General features: G+C 37.7%; 3 protein-coding genes across 6 annotated transcripts in view; 2 read left to right on the forward strand and 1 right to left on the reverse strand.

Annotated features, from left to right (window-relative positions):
• Nucleotides 1-164, forward strand: part of LOC113225809 (histone deacetylase 4-like) — a 128,039-nt gene extending 127,875 nt beyond the window's left edge. Inside the window, exon 14 of the mRNA XM_026458248.1 lies at nucleotides 87-164. Coding sequence (XP_026314033.1) covers nucleotides 87-164 — 78 coding nt within the window. The remainder of the gene's footprint in view (nucleotides 1-86) is intronic.
• Nucleotides 165-180: 16 nt separating this feature from the next.
• On the reverse strand, nucleotides 181-15,090 carry LOC113225810 (GATOR complex protein MIOS-like). Its single transcript, XM_026458249.1, has 8 exons — nucleotides 14,883-15,090; nucleotides 9,904-10,056; nucleotides 9,291-9,485; nucleotides 8,979-9,128; nucleotides 2,393-2,545; nucleotides 892-1,073; nucleotides 698-814; nucleotides 181-630 (listed from the first exon to the last, which is right to left on the reverse strand). The coding sequence occupies exons 1-8, from the start codon at nucleotides 15,088-15,090 to the stop codon at nucleotides 181-183; spliced, it is 1,608 nt and encodes a 535-aa protein (XP_026314034.1).
• A 1,273-nt stretch (nucleotides 15,091-16,363) lies between these two features.
• The window catches only part of LOC113225793 (ras-related protein Ral-a), a 31,833-nt gene continuing 27,706 nt past the window's right edge, over nucleotides 16,364-20,490 (forward strand). Inside the window, exon 1 of one of the 4 annotated variants that reach the window (XM_026458201.1) lies at nucleotides 16,364-16,471. Coding sequence is in view for 3 of the 4 variants with exons in the window: in XM_026458197.1 (XP_026313982.1) it covers nucleotides 16,959-17,012 (54 nt within the window). In the remaining variant the exon portion in view is untranslated. Of the gene's footprint in view, nucleotides 16,472-16,580; nucleotides 17,013-20,490 lie in introns of those variants that run through there. The other 3 variants (XM_026458197.1, XM_026458200.1, XM_026458199.1) reach the window with 3 other exon arrangements.

Genomic DNA, 20,490 nt, shown 5'->3' on the forward strand with positions numbered 1-20,490 from the left:
TACGTGTCGGTGAACCCATGAGATTGAATTTGAGGAAGCCAAACTGGATCATTTTAAGAAGAATCCCAAATGTAATGCGTTGGCAGTCAGCACTCTTACCACTTTCGCTTTCGCCGCACCCTGAAGCTGACGACGAATGGCAAGGAGTAAGCAGTTGCCACTAGCCTACGGACACTTCGTTTAGTTACGAATAATAGAACTTGTCAAAGCATGCCTAATGTAAATGTAACAATGGCTCTTAGTACTAGGGAATGTGATGAATTGGCTACATTTCGTCTGACCTCTGAACCTTTGAACAGTTGTACGGCACGAGTAGGTCAAGGTAGCGTCCTCGGCGCTAGGGTACTCGCTAACGGTTGCACGGCCCACATAGGAGATAAAACGGTCTACATCAGGCGCAGGTAGTTTCCTGCGTGGCGACGGCACGCCAACAACGCGAACGAACCGAGCATCCGAAGCGGACGAAGGCCACTCACCTGTCTGAGCGACGGCCAGCAGCCGCGCCTCGTGCGACGGGTGCCAGTGGAAGGAGGCGAGGGTGGCGACGGGCGCCACGGAGAAGGGCGTGACGTCGCGCTCCAGCGCACCCGGCCCGCGCTGCTCCTCCTCCGCTTCCGCGCCCGCCTGCGCCTGCACACGAGAGCCGTTGCGCAGGCGCACTTCGTCTTGGAGCGGGCGGTGCGAGTCGAGGTCTTACGTTCTCGGCTGGCTGGGCGATTCTGCCGTCGCTGCTCGCCTGTTGCAAGTCGTGCAGTCGCAGCGTCGTCGACTCTCGTTGCAGGGACAGTATTAGGTTCCTACGCGTCGGACACCACTGGCGGAGACATAATTAAGCTAAGTGTAAATCGACCATTCGTGAGTCTCGCAATGTGGGAACATTCCCGGGCAGACCTGTATCTTGGTGATGGCGCGCGCCTGCGGCAGCGTGAGCGTGGGCCGGTCGAAGCGGCGCGCGTCCCACACGGCCAGCACGTTGTCGCCGCGCGACGCCAGCTGCCACGCGCCGTGGGGATCGCCGCACACGCCGTAGCAGTGCCGCGTCGTCACCTGCTGCACCGCCTTGTTCGCCCAGTCTACTCCGCCCCGACACAAAATGCGTTGCCTCAATAGACACACTATTACGACGCATCATACGTTCCGTGGTCCGCCCAGTCTACTCCGCCCCGACACAAAACGCTTTGCCTCAATAGACACACTATTACGACGCATCATACGTTCCGTGGTTATGCTAGTAGGTGTCGCAACCAAGAAATCTTGCTTAGCAAAAACTGCTGCCAAAAAAGCTAAGCATCCTTTTCGAGGTCAGGCAGGAAGTACTTTACACGAAGTGATTTGCTTTCTCATTTCTAATACGTACGGAAAAGGAATAAAACATACAGTCACCATCTGTATTTGCCAAAGAGTACAATTTAGGGTCAGTCAAAGCCAGAGTGTCATGTATGCCAGTATTTTTAGTCAAACGCTTACCATAGTCGGTCACATCGCCGCTTAACATCAGGTGAGATTGTGGTCAAGCGTGTCTATTTCGTATTATGTCGATCCCTTACCGAAGCGCAGCAGTCTTTCTTATTTTGCTTTTCCACAGTGTTGCACATTTGCGTGCGCAAAATTTCATAATTCAATATTTTTCCTACAGACTTAAAATTGTGACCTTTGACCACAAATATTGATCTGCAATTATCTCCCGTCACAGGTCGAAATTCAAAATTTGGGCTCACGTCACGATCGGTAGAAATGTGTTTTTTTGTTCGTAATTCCGATCGAAAGCTGAGGAATTTGAGTGCATTGCCAGAAAACCTACGTTTGCTTTGCTTGCTGTGCTCGATACAAAAACCTACATAACACAATTTTTAATTTCAAGACTCCTAATTTGAATAAATTATATATTTATTTATTTATCATTTAAATACAGGCAGTAACCCTAACCTTCATCATCGTTTATTCTTTCATACATTCATTGGTGTAAAACAGAGTTTCCAAAGCCTCTTTCCTCATAGACCACGTGTTTATTTTATCGGTTTTGCGTAGACCCACTGTCTTTCTAATATGAAATTTAACTCAGATGTGTTTATGATAGCTGACGCATTGCTATATTCACTTCGATAACTAGACACTTTAAAAAAAAAAACCACATTTTATCCATTTATCTAAACAAATCTTGTTTGATACGAAATGTTTGAAATGTGAAATCCTTTATTGGTAATTTATACCTTATATATTGATAAAAAAGTATGATGTACATACGTATTATCTAAGCTTCACTACCAAATTAAGTTCTCATGCACCCCTGTTTTTTTTCACTGGCACAGACACCTGGTAGGTTACAGAGGACCCCTGGAGGTCGGTATTTGGTAATCACTTTAAGAATCATCAGTCTAAAACAAACGCTCACCTCGAAGATCAAAAATCTTAATGAACTTCAAATTGGTAGAAGCCAATAGTGTACGAGGTGCGAAGCTGGACCAAGACACACTGTGGACGGTTTCGGAGAGGCCCATCTCCGCTTGTGGGCGGACTGATTCTGCGGGCTGGGAGCTGCTGGAGCCTGCGTAAATGTGATTTAAATAATTGTAATATTTATGGCGTCTTTAAAAGGTTTATACATAACTAATCTTATAATTAGCTGACTTATGTCTAATGTCTATAATAATAATATTGAAAAATCTAACAATATTTACAGCTTTGGAGATCAACAAGCATCGGGATGGTCTGTCAATCTAATGAAAATCAGGTCAAAAGAACCCAGAAATGTACATAAGTATACCATTTTTGGAAGCATCAAGCCAAACGCCGTTACAAAGCATGTCTTAACAATTAGTGCTAATATTGAAAAAAATACGAATAAAGACGACTAGGTGGTGATATCACTTCGTTCAAATGACTGCAACCCGAGAAAACTGATTACAGACTTGACAATAGCACTCAGTAAACTTTCCAATACACACGTGATAGTTACCAGTGTAGACAAAAATTCATATATTAATGAAAAAATGTTAAATAGTACTACTATAAAAACATTGTTAACTTGTTTTGACAACTGTTGTTATGTTGATTTGACGAGATGCAGGAGTACTGTGGGCAAAGCGCATGCGTTGAATAAACATATTAACACTACCGATTATAACTGAACATATTTAAATTACAACACTCGTAACAATAGAATGCTCAACACATACGCAATAACATCATCTTTAAATTGCACATCTAAAATCTGTAAAAGTTCTCAATAGAATAAATCATACGATTATTCGAAAACAAATATAACTGATTATTTCAATCGCGTACTAACAATTGGAGGCAGTGCAAGACACTGCGATTCAAAATACAGTGAAAGGAAATCAAACCATTTTTTTTTTCGAGGATAAAATTAAAGGAAATTTTAAGAATTTTCATATTAATATCCAAAGTATTCGCTCCAAACTAAATGATTTTTTTTTCAACAAGAAATTACAATAAATAAACTTGATGATTATGAATAAATACAACAAAGTATCCTTTTAATATCTCATGTTTAATACGTATACAATAAATAACATTATGCAAATTAATTTTCTGCATCGCTCTCTTCAGATTTCAGTTCAGAATCCGGATCCAGATTGGATACATCCAAAAATTCCGATTGATTTTCCATTAATTCTAGAGTTTCGGGGAAGAAATTGTGCCTTTTCTTGGTCACTAATTTTGGTTTACTTGCACTGATGAGAGGGTCGGAAGAAAGTACAAGCATATTGAGAATATCCTCGTTCGAAGCTTGCCTGCTCCTTTTTCTCGAATGGGTATTCGCTAAACCTTCTAAACTCTTTGTTGTGGACTTCTGAGGCTTCTTGCGAGAGGCTTCCAATTGGTATTATTGCATTGCTGGCGATGATATCTGCTCCATGTAAGAGCAATTTATGGACGGTCGACATGTGATACCAATCGTATAACTCCACGTACTTCTCTGCTGTTTTGTAGACATAGTCTTTAAATTTAGTAACATCAATTACCTCCCCAGATGTTATAGCTTCTAGAATTACAGCAAATCTACGCACCAAATCCTCATCAAATCCAGTAATTGCTGCGGTTCTATCGGGATACTCGAAGAATCTTTTTGCTGTATTCCCGTCATTAGTTGTTACTGCACCTTGTTTTACTATGTCACTTAAAAGATTGAGCTTATCTTCAAACATATCTTGGATTCTTTTCTTCCTTGCCCCCAACATTTCCTTGTCTTGTTGCTTCCAATCGCGTCGGTATGCGATTTGTAAAAGGCATTCCATGGAATTAATGCATGCAGGCATGCAGTGAAGATAATCCAAATTCATATACGCCAGTTGACACGGTCTTAGATATAACAGTGTCTAATAGTAGTAGTAGTAGGTTTAGCCAAGCACAAGTAGCAAGATGCATTTGATCTAGCTTCAGATAGATATGTACAGACTTTAGCATCAATCATCGTCATCATCATCAGATGATGACTTACCATATTATTGTTACACTTTGTAGGGATAAGAGCCTTAATTTTGGTCATACATTTGCCTTTTGGGATTGATGACTACTGCTTCATTGAATCCCCACTTTGATATTAGCGTCAAATGCTTATCTTGTACATTGCTAGGAAGACTTTCAAGGATCCTTTTCACTGTAATATCCAGTAACTCTTGATGACTAATTTTAGCAGATGAATCGGACACAGTCAACGATTGCTTCGGAGGATAGCACTGCAGCTTGGCTTGTTGCACTTTGTAAAATGGATTAATATCCTTAGCACCTTCTCGAATGGCTGTCTCCCTTAACGTGATGAATTGCCACTTAGTTAGCTTTAATGAAAGAAGCAATCCTAGAGCCTTTTCCGGTGTAAATGTATGATCTGGTTTCTTAAGCATTTCATTTATTTTTGTAGCTGATTCTGGATTCTTCAGCATATTTCGATAACGGACGCAATATTTTTCAAAAGTGCTGCAGCTGAGTAAGCCAATTCATTTGGATCTTTCTTCATTTTTGTGTTCGTCACATTTTTCTCTTCTTCTGTTTGTTTCCCAGATCGTCGAATAATTTTCGTGGTCTTTTTGTCATCGTGCTAACTGACGATGGCGTCGAAGGTTTTGGAGAGATGAAGTCTTCTATTGATTCCCTGAGTCTTGTACCTTGATTGAGCAAATTTGTTTGCACGCAGCTTGACATTTGCATTATACATTTTTTATTTTAAATATATTAAGTAAACTACATTAGAAATTTGTTTACAGACGAAAAGCATAGAATGTATCAGCTGCTTATCATCCCGCGCGAGTCGTAAAAGTCGACTGAGGGATTGGGTTTAATAGTGGCTTATATGTGGCGACAGGCTGGCAACCTGTCATTACTTACGCTATTGTACACACGTCTCCCTAACTGGTTTGTAAAATATTAGTAAGACTGTTTACTGGCGGAGAATTGTCATCAGCTCCCAAAGTACAGGGCTGCCCTAGTTTGAGAACTGATTGATGGCCTGTCCACTTGCTTTTTTGACAAATTATATACAACCCATAATTTTTATTTATTCGTCACCTTTTGGTACTTGATTACTGTTGTTGTTGTAATGAATAAATAATTTATTATTATTATTTGGTGCACTAAGTTACACAAAAATCGGTTTTATTAATTATAGAATCCTAACCCTAACATTTGCCCAACGTGACTTTAGTAACCTTGTGTCACTCAAAGCTCTGCCTACCCCGATGGGAAACAGACAAGACGGTATGTATGTACATTTTAAAAAAGTGCATTTGTTATCTTTCGCATTAAAACTTGTCACCGAAATATTTTTTTTCTTTAAATTCCGTCAAGAATTCGCAAATAATTAGTACTATAACTGTCTGTAAGGATATTACGGTTTTCCTTGCGGTTCCAGAGATAGAATGATTTTTCATATTAGCTCCATACAATGTTTTTGAAAAAAAAAATATAACTAATCAGTTTTTATGTTAAACTAACACGCTTGATAAATTTGAGCATAGTAATACAGAACCGAATCTATTTCGAGCAAAAAAAGACACTTTAAATTAAAAGTCCGAAAGGCCGATTTTCAGCCCACTGTGCGGCATGGCAACCGTTCGGCCACAGAGGCAGATGATAAGGCAGTTGAAATACAACGAAGTCAAGTGAAACAAAATTAAATTATTAAGTATGCTCTTTTAACACGGTTCTGGCAGAATACCAGAGTCGTGGGAATTTGCGGCATTTATGCTGAGCCAGCGCCTTTTCACTGCCATGACTTCCAACGCTATTTACTTTAATTAGTTATATTATGTTCCTTTTGTTATAAAAATTTGTTATTTTTAGGTCGTTCAATATAATAATAATAATGGTGTTAGTTTCAGTGGATCCTATGTATGTGATATGTGATGACATAAATGAGTGTTCAATGAGGTTTACAACAGAGTCAAACGGGTTATGCCCACTCGAAAATATACAAATCTGTAGTGGAATTGAGAAATATTTCATTATTTTAATTACTCCGAATTTAAGGGCCAGTGACGCACGCGCGACTTTAATTAGACTTTGGATACAGGTTTTGACGGAAAATGTATATCAAGATGAAACGTGCTAACTTAGTATACAAAGAATCGCACATATTTTTTGCTGCACATTGTAGTAATACTAGGTATATTAAAATCAAATCTCATTTTTTTCAATCCATATTTGCACAACACTAGCAATGAATCTACTCATTAATGACATCAGTGTCAATGACCATTTTTCAAGGGATGTCAGTAGAGTTAGCACGAAAGGGCACGACTTGCGCGAGAGCGACATAAAGCGCGAAATACAGGTATTCTCGCAAAGAGATCTCGCGTTTCAAGTCGCTCTCGCGCAAGTTGCGCCCTGTTGTGCTAACCTTACTGGAGTGAGTTTCAAAAATTTAATAATTACTTTATAGAAAAACAAACAGTACAGGATACGATGACGTATGCACAAAAGTACTAAAATATGTAGCAGATATAATTTCTCCTATCCTCAGTGATATAAATAATATGTGCATTGAAAATGATCCCTATTTCCAGAAAAAATAAAAATAGCTGTTGTAAAACCTATGTATAAAAAAGGCAATAAACATCTTATGGCATATATAGACCTGTAGCTCTATTGCCAGTTTTTTCTAAAGTATTCGAGAAAACTATTTATGATAATTTGTATAATTATTTTGAGAACAATGAATTTTTTGTAAAGAACAAAGAGGTTTTAGAAAAAACAGCTCGTTTAATTCAGATATATACGATTTCTTAGAGAAAATACATAACAGGATGGATAGTGGATTACCAGCTCTTGCTATATATTTAGATACGACAAAAGCTTTTGACTATGTGGACCATGACATTTTACTTGACAACTGTACTCATATGGTATAAGAGGCAATATGCATAACATGATACAATCATATTTAAAAGGCAGAACTCAAGTGACCAAAATTAATAATTAATCAACATTATGACAAGAATAGAAATGGAATATGAATCTGATTCTAAAATAAAAATAAATGGAGTACCACAGGGCAGCATTTTGTGGCCATCACTCTTCTTAATATATATTAACGATATGCCTAACCCATCCCTTCATCCAATGACGCCTTATGCGGACGTTTGTACGGCCACATTTATTAAAGAAAATGAAATAAATAACAGCTTAAATTCATTAAAAGAATGGCTTCAAGAAAACAATTTAAAAATCAATCTTCAAAAAAACCAAGCTCATGAATTTTAAGTTGAGAAAAGCAGCTAGTCAAATAAACATAGAATATAAAGGGACACACATAGGACAAACAGATATAACAAAATTCCTAGGTATACTCATTGATGATAAAATAAGCTGGAAAGCACAATTAGAAAACGTTTGCAGTAAATTCAACACTTGTGCATATACATTATACATGCTTAGCAAAGCTGTAGATAAAAGCTTGATCCTTCAAGCATATCATGGGTATGTTGCTTCAATATTAAGATATACATTTTATATAAATATTAAGGTATAATATTCTGGGGAAATGCAACCAATGTGAATTCAGTTTTCGAGGCACAAAAAAGATGTGTGAGAGCAATGTGTCGTTTGAAGAGAACAGATAGTTGTAAAACATATTTCAAGGATCTTCAAATACTAACTGTACCTTCACTTTACATATACGAAACTGCCATATATGTCCGAATGCACCCACACTTGTTCAAGCAAACTCTGAAGCCAAGATGTTATCACCAAGTTCATTTGAAAGCTTGTAAAACTACTTTCATGCACAAAAGTATCTTTGTAATGGCGCCAAAAATGTACAATAATTTACCCAAAATGTTGAGGTCTGAAAAATTCTTATATTATTTAAAAAACAATAAAACAACCTCTTGGCTAATAAATAAAATTTACTATACAATGTCCGAATTTTTAAATGACAAATCCGTAACTTCATTGTCAGATTTTTGATATTTATATTTCTTTTTTGACATTACTAGTTTTATTATGTTGACATTTAATTAATTATATTAAAATATAATTAATTAAATTATAAATATACAAAATATTTTAATTTAAATTGACTCATATAACTATCATTGCACCTAAATTGCTTTTTAATAAATTGCGACTTATTAAATCCATATGTTCATGTCATATTAGAAAAAATAACACGTTGTATCTGGTTTAGTCTGTTAAAATGCATGCAAAAAAATGTATAATTAATAACACTTTCAATAGGTTTGTATGCCTAATGTTTGGCAGGACACAGTGAAACTCTACTTATTTTGTATGTACATGTCAACTTCCAAATAACCTGTTTCTTCACAAATAAATGAATTATGAATCTAATTTTTTCTATTTATCACATTGTTGATTTTTTGATTGATTTGAATGAATACCTGCAAATTATTAAGAAGATATGTTTTATTTTGATGATCCCTAGGCAATGTCAGTGTAGTTGATCCTTTAAAAGGAACTAATAACCAACAAAACATTGAAAGGTTCAGAACTTAGAAACTCACCTGCTTGTTCTTCAACAGGGGCAGGTGCCCTGTTAACGTCCCAGATCAACACACTGTGGTCACTGCGGTGCTTCTCTAGCCCGGCAGCCAACAGATTTGTCTCTACATGATTCCATGCCACTGAATTGCATAATCGAGGGTAGCGAAGTACTGTTGGTCAAGAAGTAATTATTAATAACAATGACTAAATATGAACGATGATTTGCTCACTATTGCCATACATATTTTTAATTTTTTTATTGTTAAGTTTTTTTAGTTTAATGTAGGTAACAGTAATGATGTTATAATGTGTTATTATATTTGATTTTGTACCAAATTCTCTTCCAGCTAACCCAAGGGGGTCATAAGTTTGTTTAAGGTTGGAGAGCACGACTTTCCCATTAGCATAACCAAGTGCGAGCAATGGATCAGGCTGTTCTGGAATGGCGCTGATGTCCACGCAGCGGACGCCGCCGGCGCTCTGCGACGAAAGCACCGTCGCGCCGCGAACCGGTGACATTTGGATGACTGTAATTAAGTAACAAATATTGTTTTAGGTACTTTTAGAAATGTAAGAAAATGAACAATTGATTTCTGACAGCACTTGACCTGTACCTAGCGTTGTGGGTGGCAAAATAATTCTCATTCATCTCAACAATAGAAAGACTAGTTTGTTTATTAGATGTAAATATTGAGTGTTGGATATAGATTTTCTGGTAGTTTCTGAACGAAGTCAATCATATGGATGGGTATTACAAAAGATACCAAGAAATTGCGTTTTAGGCGGTTGCTGCTTTGAAATGTTATTCGGTGTTTTGTAAACAACACACTTTTATGATAATATTTAGCCATTTTGAGACTGCTAGGCGATTACTATACTTGGTACTAAATGGAATTAGATAAAATAACTGAATCGTAACAATAATTATTATGTTGTCGTACGTACAGTTTGTTTTCTTCTCGATTTCTTTGAGTCTTGCTACCTCATACAAGGTTATGTCGGAACCCCATGTTATGAACTTCTCGTGCTGAATCGGCGACCAAATAACGTCTATTTTTCCAATAGACATGTTTTCCAGCAAATGATGGAGCACGATTTCTGAAAATCCAATAAATCAAAGCAATAGAACTTAATATCAGTACAATACTTTTCTTTGTTTTGACGTTACGTTTGGTTGTTACATAAAGCGTAATGTTAATGTTAGTCTTGTATTGACTTAGCGATTACAATACAATAAAACGCATTCCTCTAGTTGCTGAACGAAATTGTTACTGTCGTACTGAGTATTGCCATATGTTAAATAGAAATACCTTACTTAGCATTCAGTCTTTCATCATGAGGTTAATAATGGTCAATGCATGTCACAGAATTTGTTTAGAATCATTTACTTAAGTAATAATATATAAATTATTTTTATTTTGATAATATACAGGTGAGGTAAAAAAGACAATAAAAACTTAAATACTAGAAAGTAAAACTAGGATTTTTAAATTATATGGATAACAGTAATAAATAATTAATAATATTAATTAGTAGTAATTAATTTCGGATATTGATCCTTGACTTGTAACTGTTTTTTGTGTCATTAAATTAATATTCACTACAATAGTATATTGTTATGAATATTACACCGCAATTTACACCGTTAATTTGACCGTCGTTATTAATTTGCGGTGTCATAATCAATGGATATTTTTTTAAATAAATACAGCTCGTAGTCATGTTGAGTATAGTGTTCTGTGGTCAAGTTGTTTCCTAATTGTAACCAAGAAAACCATATTTAAGAAAAAGATTGTAAATGCGACGAAATGACGACGCAGCCTCAGAAGCACTCTGACGCGTTGTTATATGCAGGGCATCGAAAGCATTTAGAGGGTATGCAATTCACAAACTACAAATCTTTAAATTTAAGATTCTTTCACTTCTTAAATTATATGATATCTCCAACTCCATCTGTCAGTGCTTTGTAACTTTGTAGAGTGCATGCTACTTAGGATTATAAAAAATAATTGCGTGCAATACAATTGTATAACAGTGCAGTGCAATGCGCGTTCGGAAACGGATGCTCTACTACGCAGCGAGTTAATTATTAATTATAACTCGCGTCTCACGCGGCACTGGCCGCTGCGCGTAATTGACAATGGGTTCCCAGCAACTCATTGCCAATGAGCTCCTGGCGTTTATTCAACACGCCATCGACACGATAGACGAAGTCAGCATTGTGCAGATCTGCAAATCGAATTTCAATGAGGATTAGATTTGCAGTGGCAAGATGCTGTTGATCCAGATCCTCGGAAAAGCCGAACAGATACCATCTCGCCGGAGGGATGGAGGCGTGAAGAGTCTCCAGGATATCATCACACTCCTGAAGGAGACTGACCCGGACGACGTGCCCACATTCGTGGCGAAGGAGTTGCACAAGCTGCCCCCAGTCACGTTTTACCACGTTGATGTCACTAGGCCGCTGAAGGACATTATGTCCTTGAAGTCGAGCCAAGCGGAATTACAATGTAAATTAGAGGCTTCGGAAAATACCGAAAGTGAGCTGCGTGCCCAAGTTACGTTATTAAGCAAGGCTGCTTCGGTGTGTAGGTTACCAGTAGGTTACCACGTCAACAACTACACGTGCATAAGCCGCTGTAGCCGCCTCAAGTAGCCGACCCGCCACTTTGAAACATGATCGGCGGCAATCTACTAAGGGAAAAAGTAATCTCCGTGTGCCAGTATCCGAAGTTGTAAAACCACAGAGGCAGATGGACCGGTGCGACGAGGACGGCTTCACAAAAGTGAAGAAGAAGAAGAAGAGGAAGCCCATCAGTCGTAACCACAATAAGGCACAGCACCGACAGGACCGAACTTCCAGCTGCGGTCGTCCACACTGACGAGGCTGCTGTACCTGTCGCGGCTGCATTACTCCACGAAGTCTGAGGAGATAGTGGAGTATATCAGACATAAAGACCCTCAGGATGTATTTACATCCTGAGGGTCGACAGGTTGGAGTCCCGCCACAATGTAAATTTCAATGTGTTTGTGGTTAGAGTACCGACCGAACATCTATCGACCTTCATGAAGGTAGTATTTTGGCCGAAGGGTGTCTTATATCGGCGGTTCCGCAGCCGGTTACCCGACACCAGATTGCGCCACACATCGCCGACAAGTGCAATTCGTGTAGATTAGTTAGAAATAGTGTTTAATTATAATGTATGTACTTATGTTAGTTTTTATGGTATTTATTATATGAGTCATGTGGCCTAAAATAAATAAATAAAAAAAAATAAAAAATAACAGTCGGGCACGAATATTATATGTATACAATCTTTTTAAGATTTGGAGTAAGATTAGGCATTAGTTGGTAAGGAGCATAATATTTCGTCTCATATTGCCTAAACCGACTAGTTACGTATCACAACTACACTATTAGAGCCAGCGCAAACCGCCGGACTGCGGGGAGAGTATCGAAGATCTTTTGCCCATCAGTGCACACTGATGAAGGATACTTCTAACGATAGTACGTGTATGCCCCAGGGTAGGTACCTACTGCAGAGTCTACTGACACGCCACCGGTCACTTGGGTTTGAATTTTTTCTACTAGCGACTGTAGCAGGAAAAATTTGTAACAAATAAAAAATTCGTATGTTTTAAGCAACTGACGTGTTTTTATTGTACACTTTGACATCCTAGTTTTTCATGTATCCATAACAACCTTAGACTATTCATCATTTCCATCTGCAACCAGTTCTCTGACATAGAAATGTCTTATTGCTATGTGCTTTGTTCTTCTATGCAGTTCCAAATTTGAGCTAGTTTTACTGTGGCATCATTATCAATTTCAAAATTGGAGTTTGCTTTAGAACAGAAATCTCATTAAATAGCTTTTTCAGCTACACGATTTCGCATGCTGTTTCGCTAGCTGCGACAATTTCAGCCTCAGTCGTTGATATAGCCTCTAATGTCTGCTTTCGACTCGCCCAAGCTATTGGTATGCCAGCATATAGACACAGTACGCCATTTGTTGAACGACCATCTTTGAGATCTCCTCCGTGATTACAAGATAAGTGAAGTACAATATAATATTCTACTAAGCAAACTGTATGGTATAAATATTAGGGGAGAAGCATACAAGTGGTTGCAATCTTATTTACAAAAACGATTTCAGTATGTTGACATAGAGTTTTTTTACTATAATACATGTACAATATGTAACGTTAGATCTGACCATCATTATATGACAAGTTCAATACCGCAGGGCAGCGTGATTTAATGTTAACTTTTTCTAATCTACATCAATGACTTACGTAAATCTCTTTCTGAACACTTTGTCATGTTTGCCGATGATGTTTCACTTTTGACATCATGTGGTATTGGCGACAACGTGAATATCAATGATATGCTTCCACTTGGAAATATTCATTGTTATGCAGATGATAGCACTGTTCATGGGGGATATCACGGATTCCCCGCAGCTGGGCGCGCCGATACTGATAGAGAGCGATCTGATCTTGTCGTTGAGCTCAATAGGATATTGGACCTCATCTCTGCATGGGGATCTAGAAATCTTGTTGAGTTCAACGCCAAGAAAACACAGGTTTGCGCGTTAACAACAAAATTGTCGCCGTTCCTTCCCATGCCTTCTCTGATGAGCACAGCACTTTCACCTCAGAGCAGTTTTACCTTGCTCGGTATGGAAATCTGCTGTGATTTGAATTCAAGGAGCTACATCGAATCTGTGATCAAAACAGCCTCACGGAAACTCGGAGTCCTGAAAAAGGTGCGACGTTTTTTCACGCCGGACCAGTTATGCCTGCTGTACAAAACACAGGTCCGGTCTTGCGTTGAGTATTGTTCGCACTTGTGGGACGGCTCCGCCAAGTACCTACTCGATGCCTTGGATAAATTACAGCGTCGTGCTACTCGAATTATAGGCGACGAAGAGGTCTCATCACGCCTTGAACCTGCAACTGCATAGAGATGTTGCATCGCTTAGCGCCTTTTACCGCATGTACCATGGTGAGTGCTCTGAAGAGCTGTTCAACCTCATCCCCTCTGCCCCGTTCCTGCTCAGAAGCACGCGTGCTGGCCTTCGTAGTCACCGTTTCACTACCTGCCGCATTCCATCGCGTACTAAAAGGTTGGGTGGCTCCTTTCTCTGCCGCACGGTTGACAAATGGAACTCCCTTCCGGCACATGTCTTCCCTCCCTCTTATGATATGGTGTCCTTCAAACGAGGCGTGAAGAGGCATATTGTAGGCAGGCAGGGTGGAGGTGGCTAGTGCAGTGAGGGTTTCATCGTTGCACTAGGTTCCTTCGCGTTTGGATACCACTTTCCACTTAACATCATGTGGAGTGGAGTCAAAACAGCCAAATGCTGTCATGTATTAAAATAAACGCAAAAATTCACCAACTTTTCACTGAGGTCATAAACTAGATGTCTAACCATAACTTGGATATAAATTTAAATAAAACAAAGATTATGCAATTTCACCCACCACAATAAATAAATGTTAATTATATACTGTAAAATTATGCTATTGTAATCTAATTTAATTCAAACTTTCAAGTCACAAAATCTGCTTATAATATGACGTATTTCTATCTTAGTACATGACATATTTTTAAATATTATTATTTGATAAATAACAATTGTAATTAATAATTGAAATCTCGGCCTACCTCTGCTTTTATTGTTATCCCTAATAAAGGGCTCATATGTGTAGCATTACTCATATATGTACCATATTAATGCAGTAAATATATTGAGTATTGAGTATTGATTAGAATCGCTGTAGCAGTCCAGTATTCCCATCTCAAAATTCTTTTTGTATGTTATACCATAACTTGATGTACCTTGTAGATAACGCATTATACGCTTTACCTTTAATACATCCTCTTGGAGGGCTTTCCAAAGTTTTCGATACAACACTAACGGCGTAGGCAATATTTGGTCGCGTTCCAATCATCAGATAAGCAAGCGCACCAACAGCCTGTCGCCTGTCTATAAGGATATGACTTCTCGTCTACAATCTCTTTAACTGACTGCCCTTGTTCAGAATCTCTGATCATTGGTGTAGTAACTGATTTACAGTTGTTCATACCGAAACGAGCTGAAACTTTCTCGTTATAGTGCTTCTGCATAATGCTTATAAAGCCATCATCTTTATACCGCAGTTGCAACCCCAAATAGTAGTCTGCAGGCTTTGTAGTTATCTTAAGCCTTCGCTTATATAAACTTATCTGCATCCGTTTGATGTGTTGCAGCTACCAGACCATCGTCAACATATAATACTGAGATGATTTTATTCTGTGCTCTTTTTCTGATAAACATGCAAGGATCTGTTTGACTTTGTTTGAAATCCACTTGATTTCAAATAATCTACAACGCATTTATTCCAACATCTTGGTGATTGCTTTAACCCATATAGGCTGCGCTTCAACTTACACGATTTGTCCCGTCGTTAAAACCTTCAGGTTATTTCATGAAAGTCTCTTCTTGTAGATAACCATTCAGAAACGCGGTTGAGACATCGAATTGCGTGAGTGTCAAACCTTCGTTTGCCGGAATACTTATGGCAGATCTGATTGTCGTCATCTTAAAAATCCCCAGCGCAATCAGGCAGACTCGGTCGAACACTGGTAGATTTCAGCGCATATCGGTGGATTCTGGCGGATTCCGTTCCATACCGGCGCCTCCCGCCGTGATATGATGTGGTATCCTCTAACCGCTATAGGAACGCTAGAGTCTAGCATATTTTTCAATACTGCACAGAGAAATACGCTGTGATGCTCCGAGGTTGGCTTCAGAGCATTGAAATTTATACCTCATTGAAGTTGTCATAGTATAAAATATGAAATGATTTTAATGTTCTCTGTCTTCCCGTCCACCGGTTTGCTCTCGCTCAGGTTTTAAAATTCAACCATAGGTTTTTATGTAAAGATTTCAATCTAGTAGTACATACATAGATATCGTGATATCGTAGGTTTTATGATGATGGTGCAATAATTAAGATTCCTGTTTATTGCATATTTTCATATTATCTTAGCTTCTTTTATATTTGTTTTACTTATATTTGGATAAAGTTATAATTGTATATACTTAAAATGACTTTTCAAGTTACTTGCATTTTATGTAAAAATATCAAATAGCTGGTCGTGATCGGGTATTATGAGCGGTGGTAGCCGAGAATGCCCTGTGAAGGGCATCTTCAAGGGGATCTAATGATCGATTTATATGAAAGCCAAATTTAAAGTTTACATGCGTGCCAAAGGCATGCCGCCACCCCGCATCAAATTGTTTTAATTTTTTCAATATTCACCCCATAAATTGGGGAATTATTGTAAAATTGTAACGATAATGAACCTTCTGTTTTCAGAACGAATCATCGCGACATTTTTGACAGTTCGAGTAAGTGTGTGTGTCCATTGACGAAATAGTGAAATCAATTTTTTGTCGCGAATTAGCCTTATCTTGAAGGATCACAATAACTACCGGAACATCTACTTCCCAGCTGTTATTTGGGTAAGTTCCAAGTTATTTACGGAGTTTAGTTTTTATTGGCGCGATGTTTGTGCGGCGAACCATATTTTAGGGTCAATGACGTGATTGTTTACTATAATGGCAACGCCTCTCGCTCTACGGCTGTTCCCACAGTTTCTCGCGCATTGTCCTGCGGTTCTCACGTGCGAGTGCACTTTTCCCGACCTAGTTGTGGCGGAGTAGTGCTGAGTTGGCCGCAGCGACGCGGCCCCGTGCAGTTAGATCGATCGCGATCGTCTTCGAAGGGCGGCAGCAGGAACGTGACGTACGCGTATCTGTGATCGTATTTCTACGAATAACGCTCATTAATGTGCTCACTAAACTGTTGTCACATTCCGCTGGCTGCTATTCAAGTGCCTGCAAACTTTAACTGTTGCTGGTTCTGCTAGTGACTGGGTCTCTGCAGTGCTATGGGACCGACCGGGCTCTCTCTCACCTCCTGCGCTCAGGAGACTGTGTAGAGACAGTGATGTTCTCAGCGCTTGCCTACCAACTATCTACTAAGTTTCTGGAAGAGCAGAAGGTACCAATTTCCTTTTACATATCTGTGCAATTCAGTTGATTTTTAACTAGTTAGGAATTAGAGGTTAAAAGAATTTCACTTCAATGCCTACAACATCTTGTAGTCTGCCATTTGCACAAGGAAGTGTTGTATTCATGTTTACAGAGGAGACTGACTAACGTGTGGTGTTTAAAATGACATCACAATGAGGCATTGCAGGCGATGGACGATTGATTTAAAACAATGTATTCTCATACCCTTGCTCATTAGAACCAGTCACTTACTATGCTAATTAATAATAAGTTGAATGTAGTGTAGGATATTTTATTGTTATTGTGACACCTACCATAGAAAACTTAACTGTATTGTTTACATATTATAATATAGAAAAATTGGGGTGTGAGATGAGATTAGAAATTATTAATATGGTGCTAGTAATTTAGAATGTTCTCAAGTAAATTGAAAGAAATCAAACTGTAATACCTATTGTCTGTAATTAGTGAACCCAACCTTGAAAGTCAAGTGTTAACAAATTGAATTACATTTCTAGTCATTATAAGATTTCTAGCCAAGATTGAGTACACTACAAGGTTTACTATTAGCAGATATTAACTTTCTATTGTTCTCTTTTAACTAGTTTTATTGTGAGGCTTGTAAAGATACTTCTCATTATGATATTTTGTTCTGATTTCATCTGTATGAAATTTCCCATTTTTATAATTGTGCTGAGAACAAATTTTAAATTAAGCAATGTGTAGTAAATATTCTATTGAGGATAGCACCTAAAACACACCACACTTCTCTCATCATTAACCTAGCACTGAATATGCTACTTTGTATTATTTGAACTCTATTGAATTGCTTATTACAGATTTTCTAGCATGCAATTGTTAAATGTTTAACAAAAAATTAACACAAAGACAATGTTATACTATTACTTTCATGCTTAAATAAAATCATAACCAAGTGGAACTGTGGTGTTACAAATGTAAGGGTTCCATAATCATTTATCTCTCTATCCATGCATCTGTCTGTATGTCTAACTCACAGACATATGTCTAGATAGATGCCGCAAGTACAGCAATTTGTATGAAAACCAAGCGTGCCACATTTCTTGTACCCACTATGACATCACAAGAACAATTCAGTGATGGAAACCTCCTTCTGCTTGCCTAAATCGATTGATTGAACAGAATACACATAATTTCATTCCATTCAATTTATTATTATTATTTTTCAAATTAATTTATACTATACTGACATTCAATTATATTGACAATTATATACATAAATTACTTAAACTATAACATCAGCTCATCCTGAAGACGCATAGGTCTCCCCCAGCTCTATCCATCTGGCTCTGTCCCTTGTTAGCCTAGTCCATAGAGGTCCAGCTATTTTTTTAAAGTCGTCAGACCATCTTTTAAAGGCACAACCTCTTTTCCTCTTGGCATTTTCTCTTGGTAGCCATTCTGTTACCTTTCTGGTCCACTTTATATACATACCCTACATATTCAATGTATTCTCCATCTACAGTTAGAGGTTTTTCAGATCTGTTAGTCATTACTTTGGTTTTTGCTTTATTAATGGTTAAACCCACTTCTTTGCTTTTAGTTACAATGCCTTGGGTCATGTATTGTAGGGACAAGGGATTGTGGGAAAATATGACTAAATCGTCAGTAAACCTTAGATTTTTCAGTCTTTCACTGTTTATGTTTATGCCTCTATCATTCCATTCGAGGTTTCTGAAGCTATTCTCAAGAACCGCTGAGAAGAGGTTTGGCAAGAGTGGGTCACCTTGTCGGGCTCCTTTCTGTAGCTGAAATGGTTTTCCCAGAGATTCTAATTTAACCATGCTGTGCTGTTAGAGTATATGTTCTTTATGATCCTTATGTATTTCTTTTCAATACCCTGCCTCTGTCTAGCTATCCATATGTGATTGTGATTTATAGAATCGAAAGCTTTATTGTAATCTATGAACCCTATGTATAGTGGGTACCCATATTCTTGTGAATACGCAATAACTTGTTTGATGGCATGCATATGGTCTAAGGTGGAGAAGCCCGACCTGAAACCTGCTTGTTCTTTGGATTGCTCTTCATCTAGCCTTTTCGCGATTCGGCTTAGTGTAGTTTAGTTCCATTCAATTAATCGATTCTAAATAGAATCATCTTTGTTCAAGTATTTGTTGATATGATTATATTATAACTACTTGTAAGTAGTTATAATATAAGTATAGATACTTTTGTCCTTTATTTTACTTGTATTTTAAAAATATTGATTACTTAAAAAAAGTTAAGGCTTTAATTTTTAATCAACTTCAAGTATTAAAATTCCTTCCAAATGTCCTTCCAATAAAATGAACTTATTATATAACATCGTTTCGTAACAGAGAAACTTAACGATTAACTTAAATAATGAAAACACATGTCAATATATGAACTTGTGACTGCCTTAATTAATTTTACTAGATTGTTTTCTTTTGGTAATTGATCAAATTGATGAATGGCAAGACAAATGAAAATGTTACTGCTGACAAAATATGGTAAAATCCTATTAATCAGAAGAGGTTGACTTAATGACGGCCTCATGTCAAATTTTTGAGATTTCTTTATTATTTCTCAGATTTCTAACTCTGCTACTCTGCATATTTGGATAGCATCTTAAGTGGGATAAACTAGACCACCTTCGTTCTCGAAAGCAACGAGCTCATATGTATGACCAACTCCAAGTGTTTGTAAAGACAGCGCACTGTTAATTCTTTGCATTATATATTTTTTTGTATTACTCGTATTACATATCCGGCGATGAATGTAATTATTTGCTCACTATATTCGGACATCCGAGGCAACATGTTGCAAAAATAACAAGAGACATATAGAATATTTTTATAATATTGCTAAGGTCATAATAATTTTCCTCCCTTTGTTTTCAGAATGATTAGAATCGAGAACAGTGTTGCCTAACGTATACATCACTAAATATTAAATTTGGCCATGCATTATACAAAAGTAAACGCACTTTCGATTTTCATGGCGTATTCACAAAGGATCACAAATATATCGCACCAAGTAATTAATGTACCGATATTGTTATTTAAGTTAGATTGCATTAACACAAACCTTAGTGGTTTAAAATGTGACTAATTCCTATTTTGTTAACTGTTTTGTTTTTAAATGGTAATAAATAACATTTTAAAAAAAAAAAAAAAAAAGTAAAAGCCGCAATGTGTTTACAAGTCACGAGGCATAGACTCGGTTGCATATTTGTTTTCTCGAAATTCATACAAAACCAAAAAATTGTTTTTAATATAAATTAAGCATCTTCTGATTACAAAATCACTTGCCCGTGGAAGGAAACGTCCCTGTTTACCCGTTTACCCACAGTTATGGTACTTTTGCAGTTTATAATGGCACAATTATGCATTTTTCGCGTTTTCGACTGGTGTTTATTTACGATAACGGTCGAGCGCGTTCTGAAGTGTAGCAGCGGCAAGTAA

Source organism: Hyposmocoma kahamanoa, unplaced genomic scaffold, assembly GCF_003589595.1.
Source record: "Hyposmocoma kahamanoa isolate Upper Pololo Valley unplaced genomic scaffold, ASM358959v1 175, whole genome shotgun sequence".
NCBI classification, from domain to species: domain Eukaryota; kingdom Metazoa; phylum Arthropoda; class Insecta; order Lepidoptera; family Cosmopterigidae; genus Hyposmocoma; species Hyposmocoma kahamanoa.

Coding starts and splice junctions, on each gene's coding strand:
- LOC113225810 (XM_026458249.1), bottom strand. CDS start 15,090: ATGCAGAAGCACTATAACGAGAAAGTTTCAGCTCGTTTCGGTATGAAC. Junction 10,057..14,882: donor GACCAAATATTGCCTACGCC/GTTAGTGTTGTA, acceptor TTGGATTTTCAG/AAATCGTGCTCCATCATTTG. Junction 631..697: donor TCGCCCAGCCAGCCGAGAAC/GTAAGACCTCGA, acceptor TCTCGTGTGCAG/GCGCAGGCGGGCGCGGAAGC.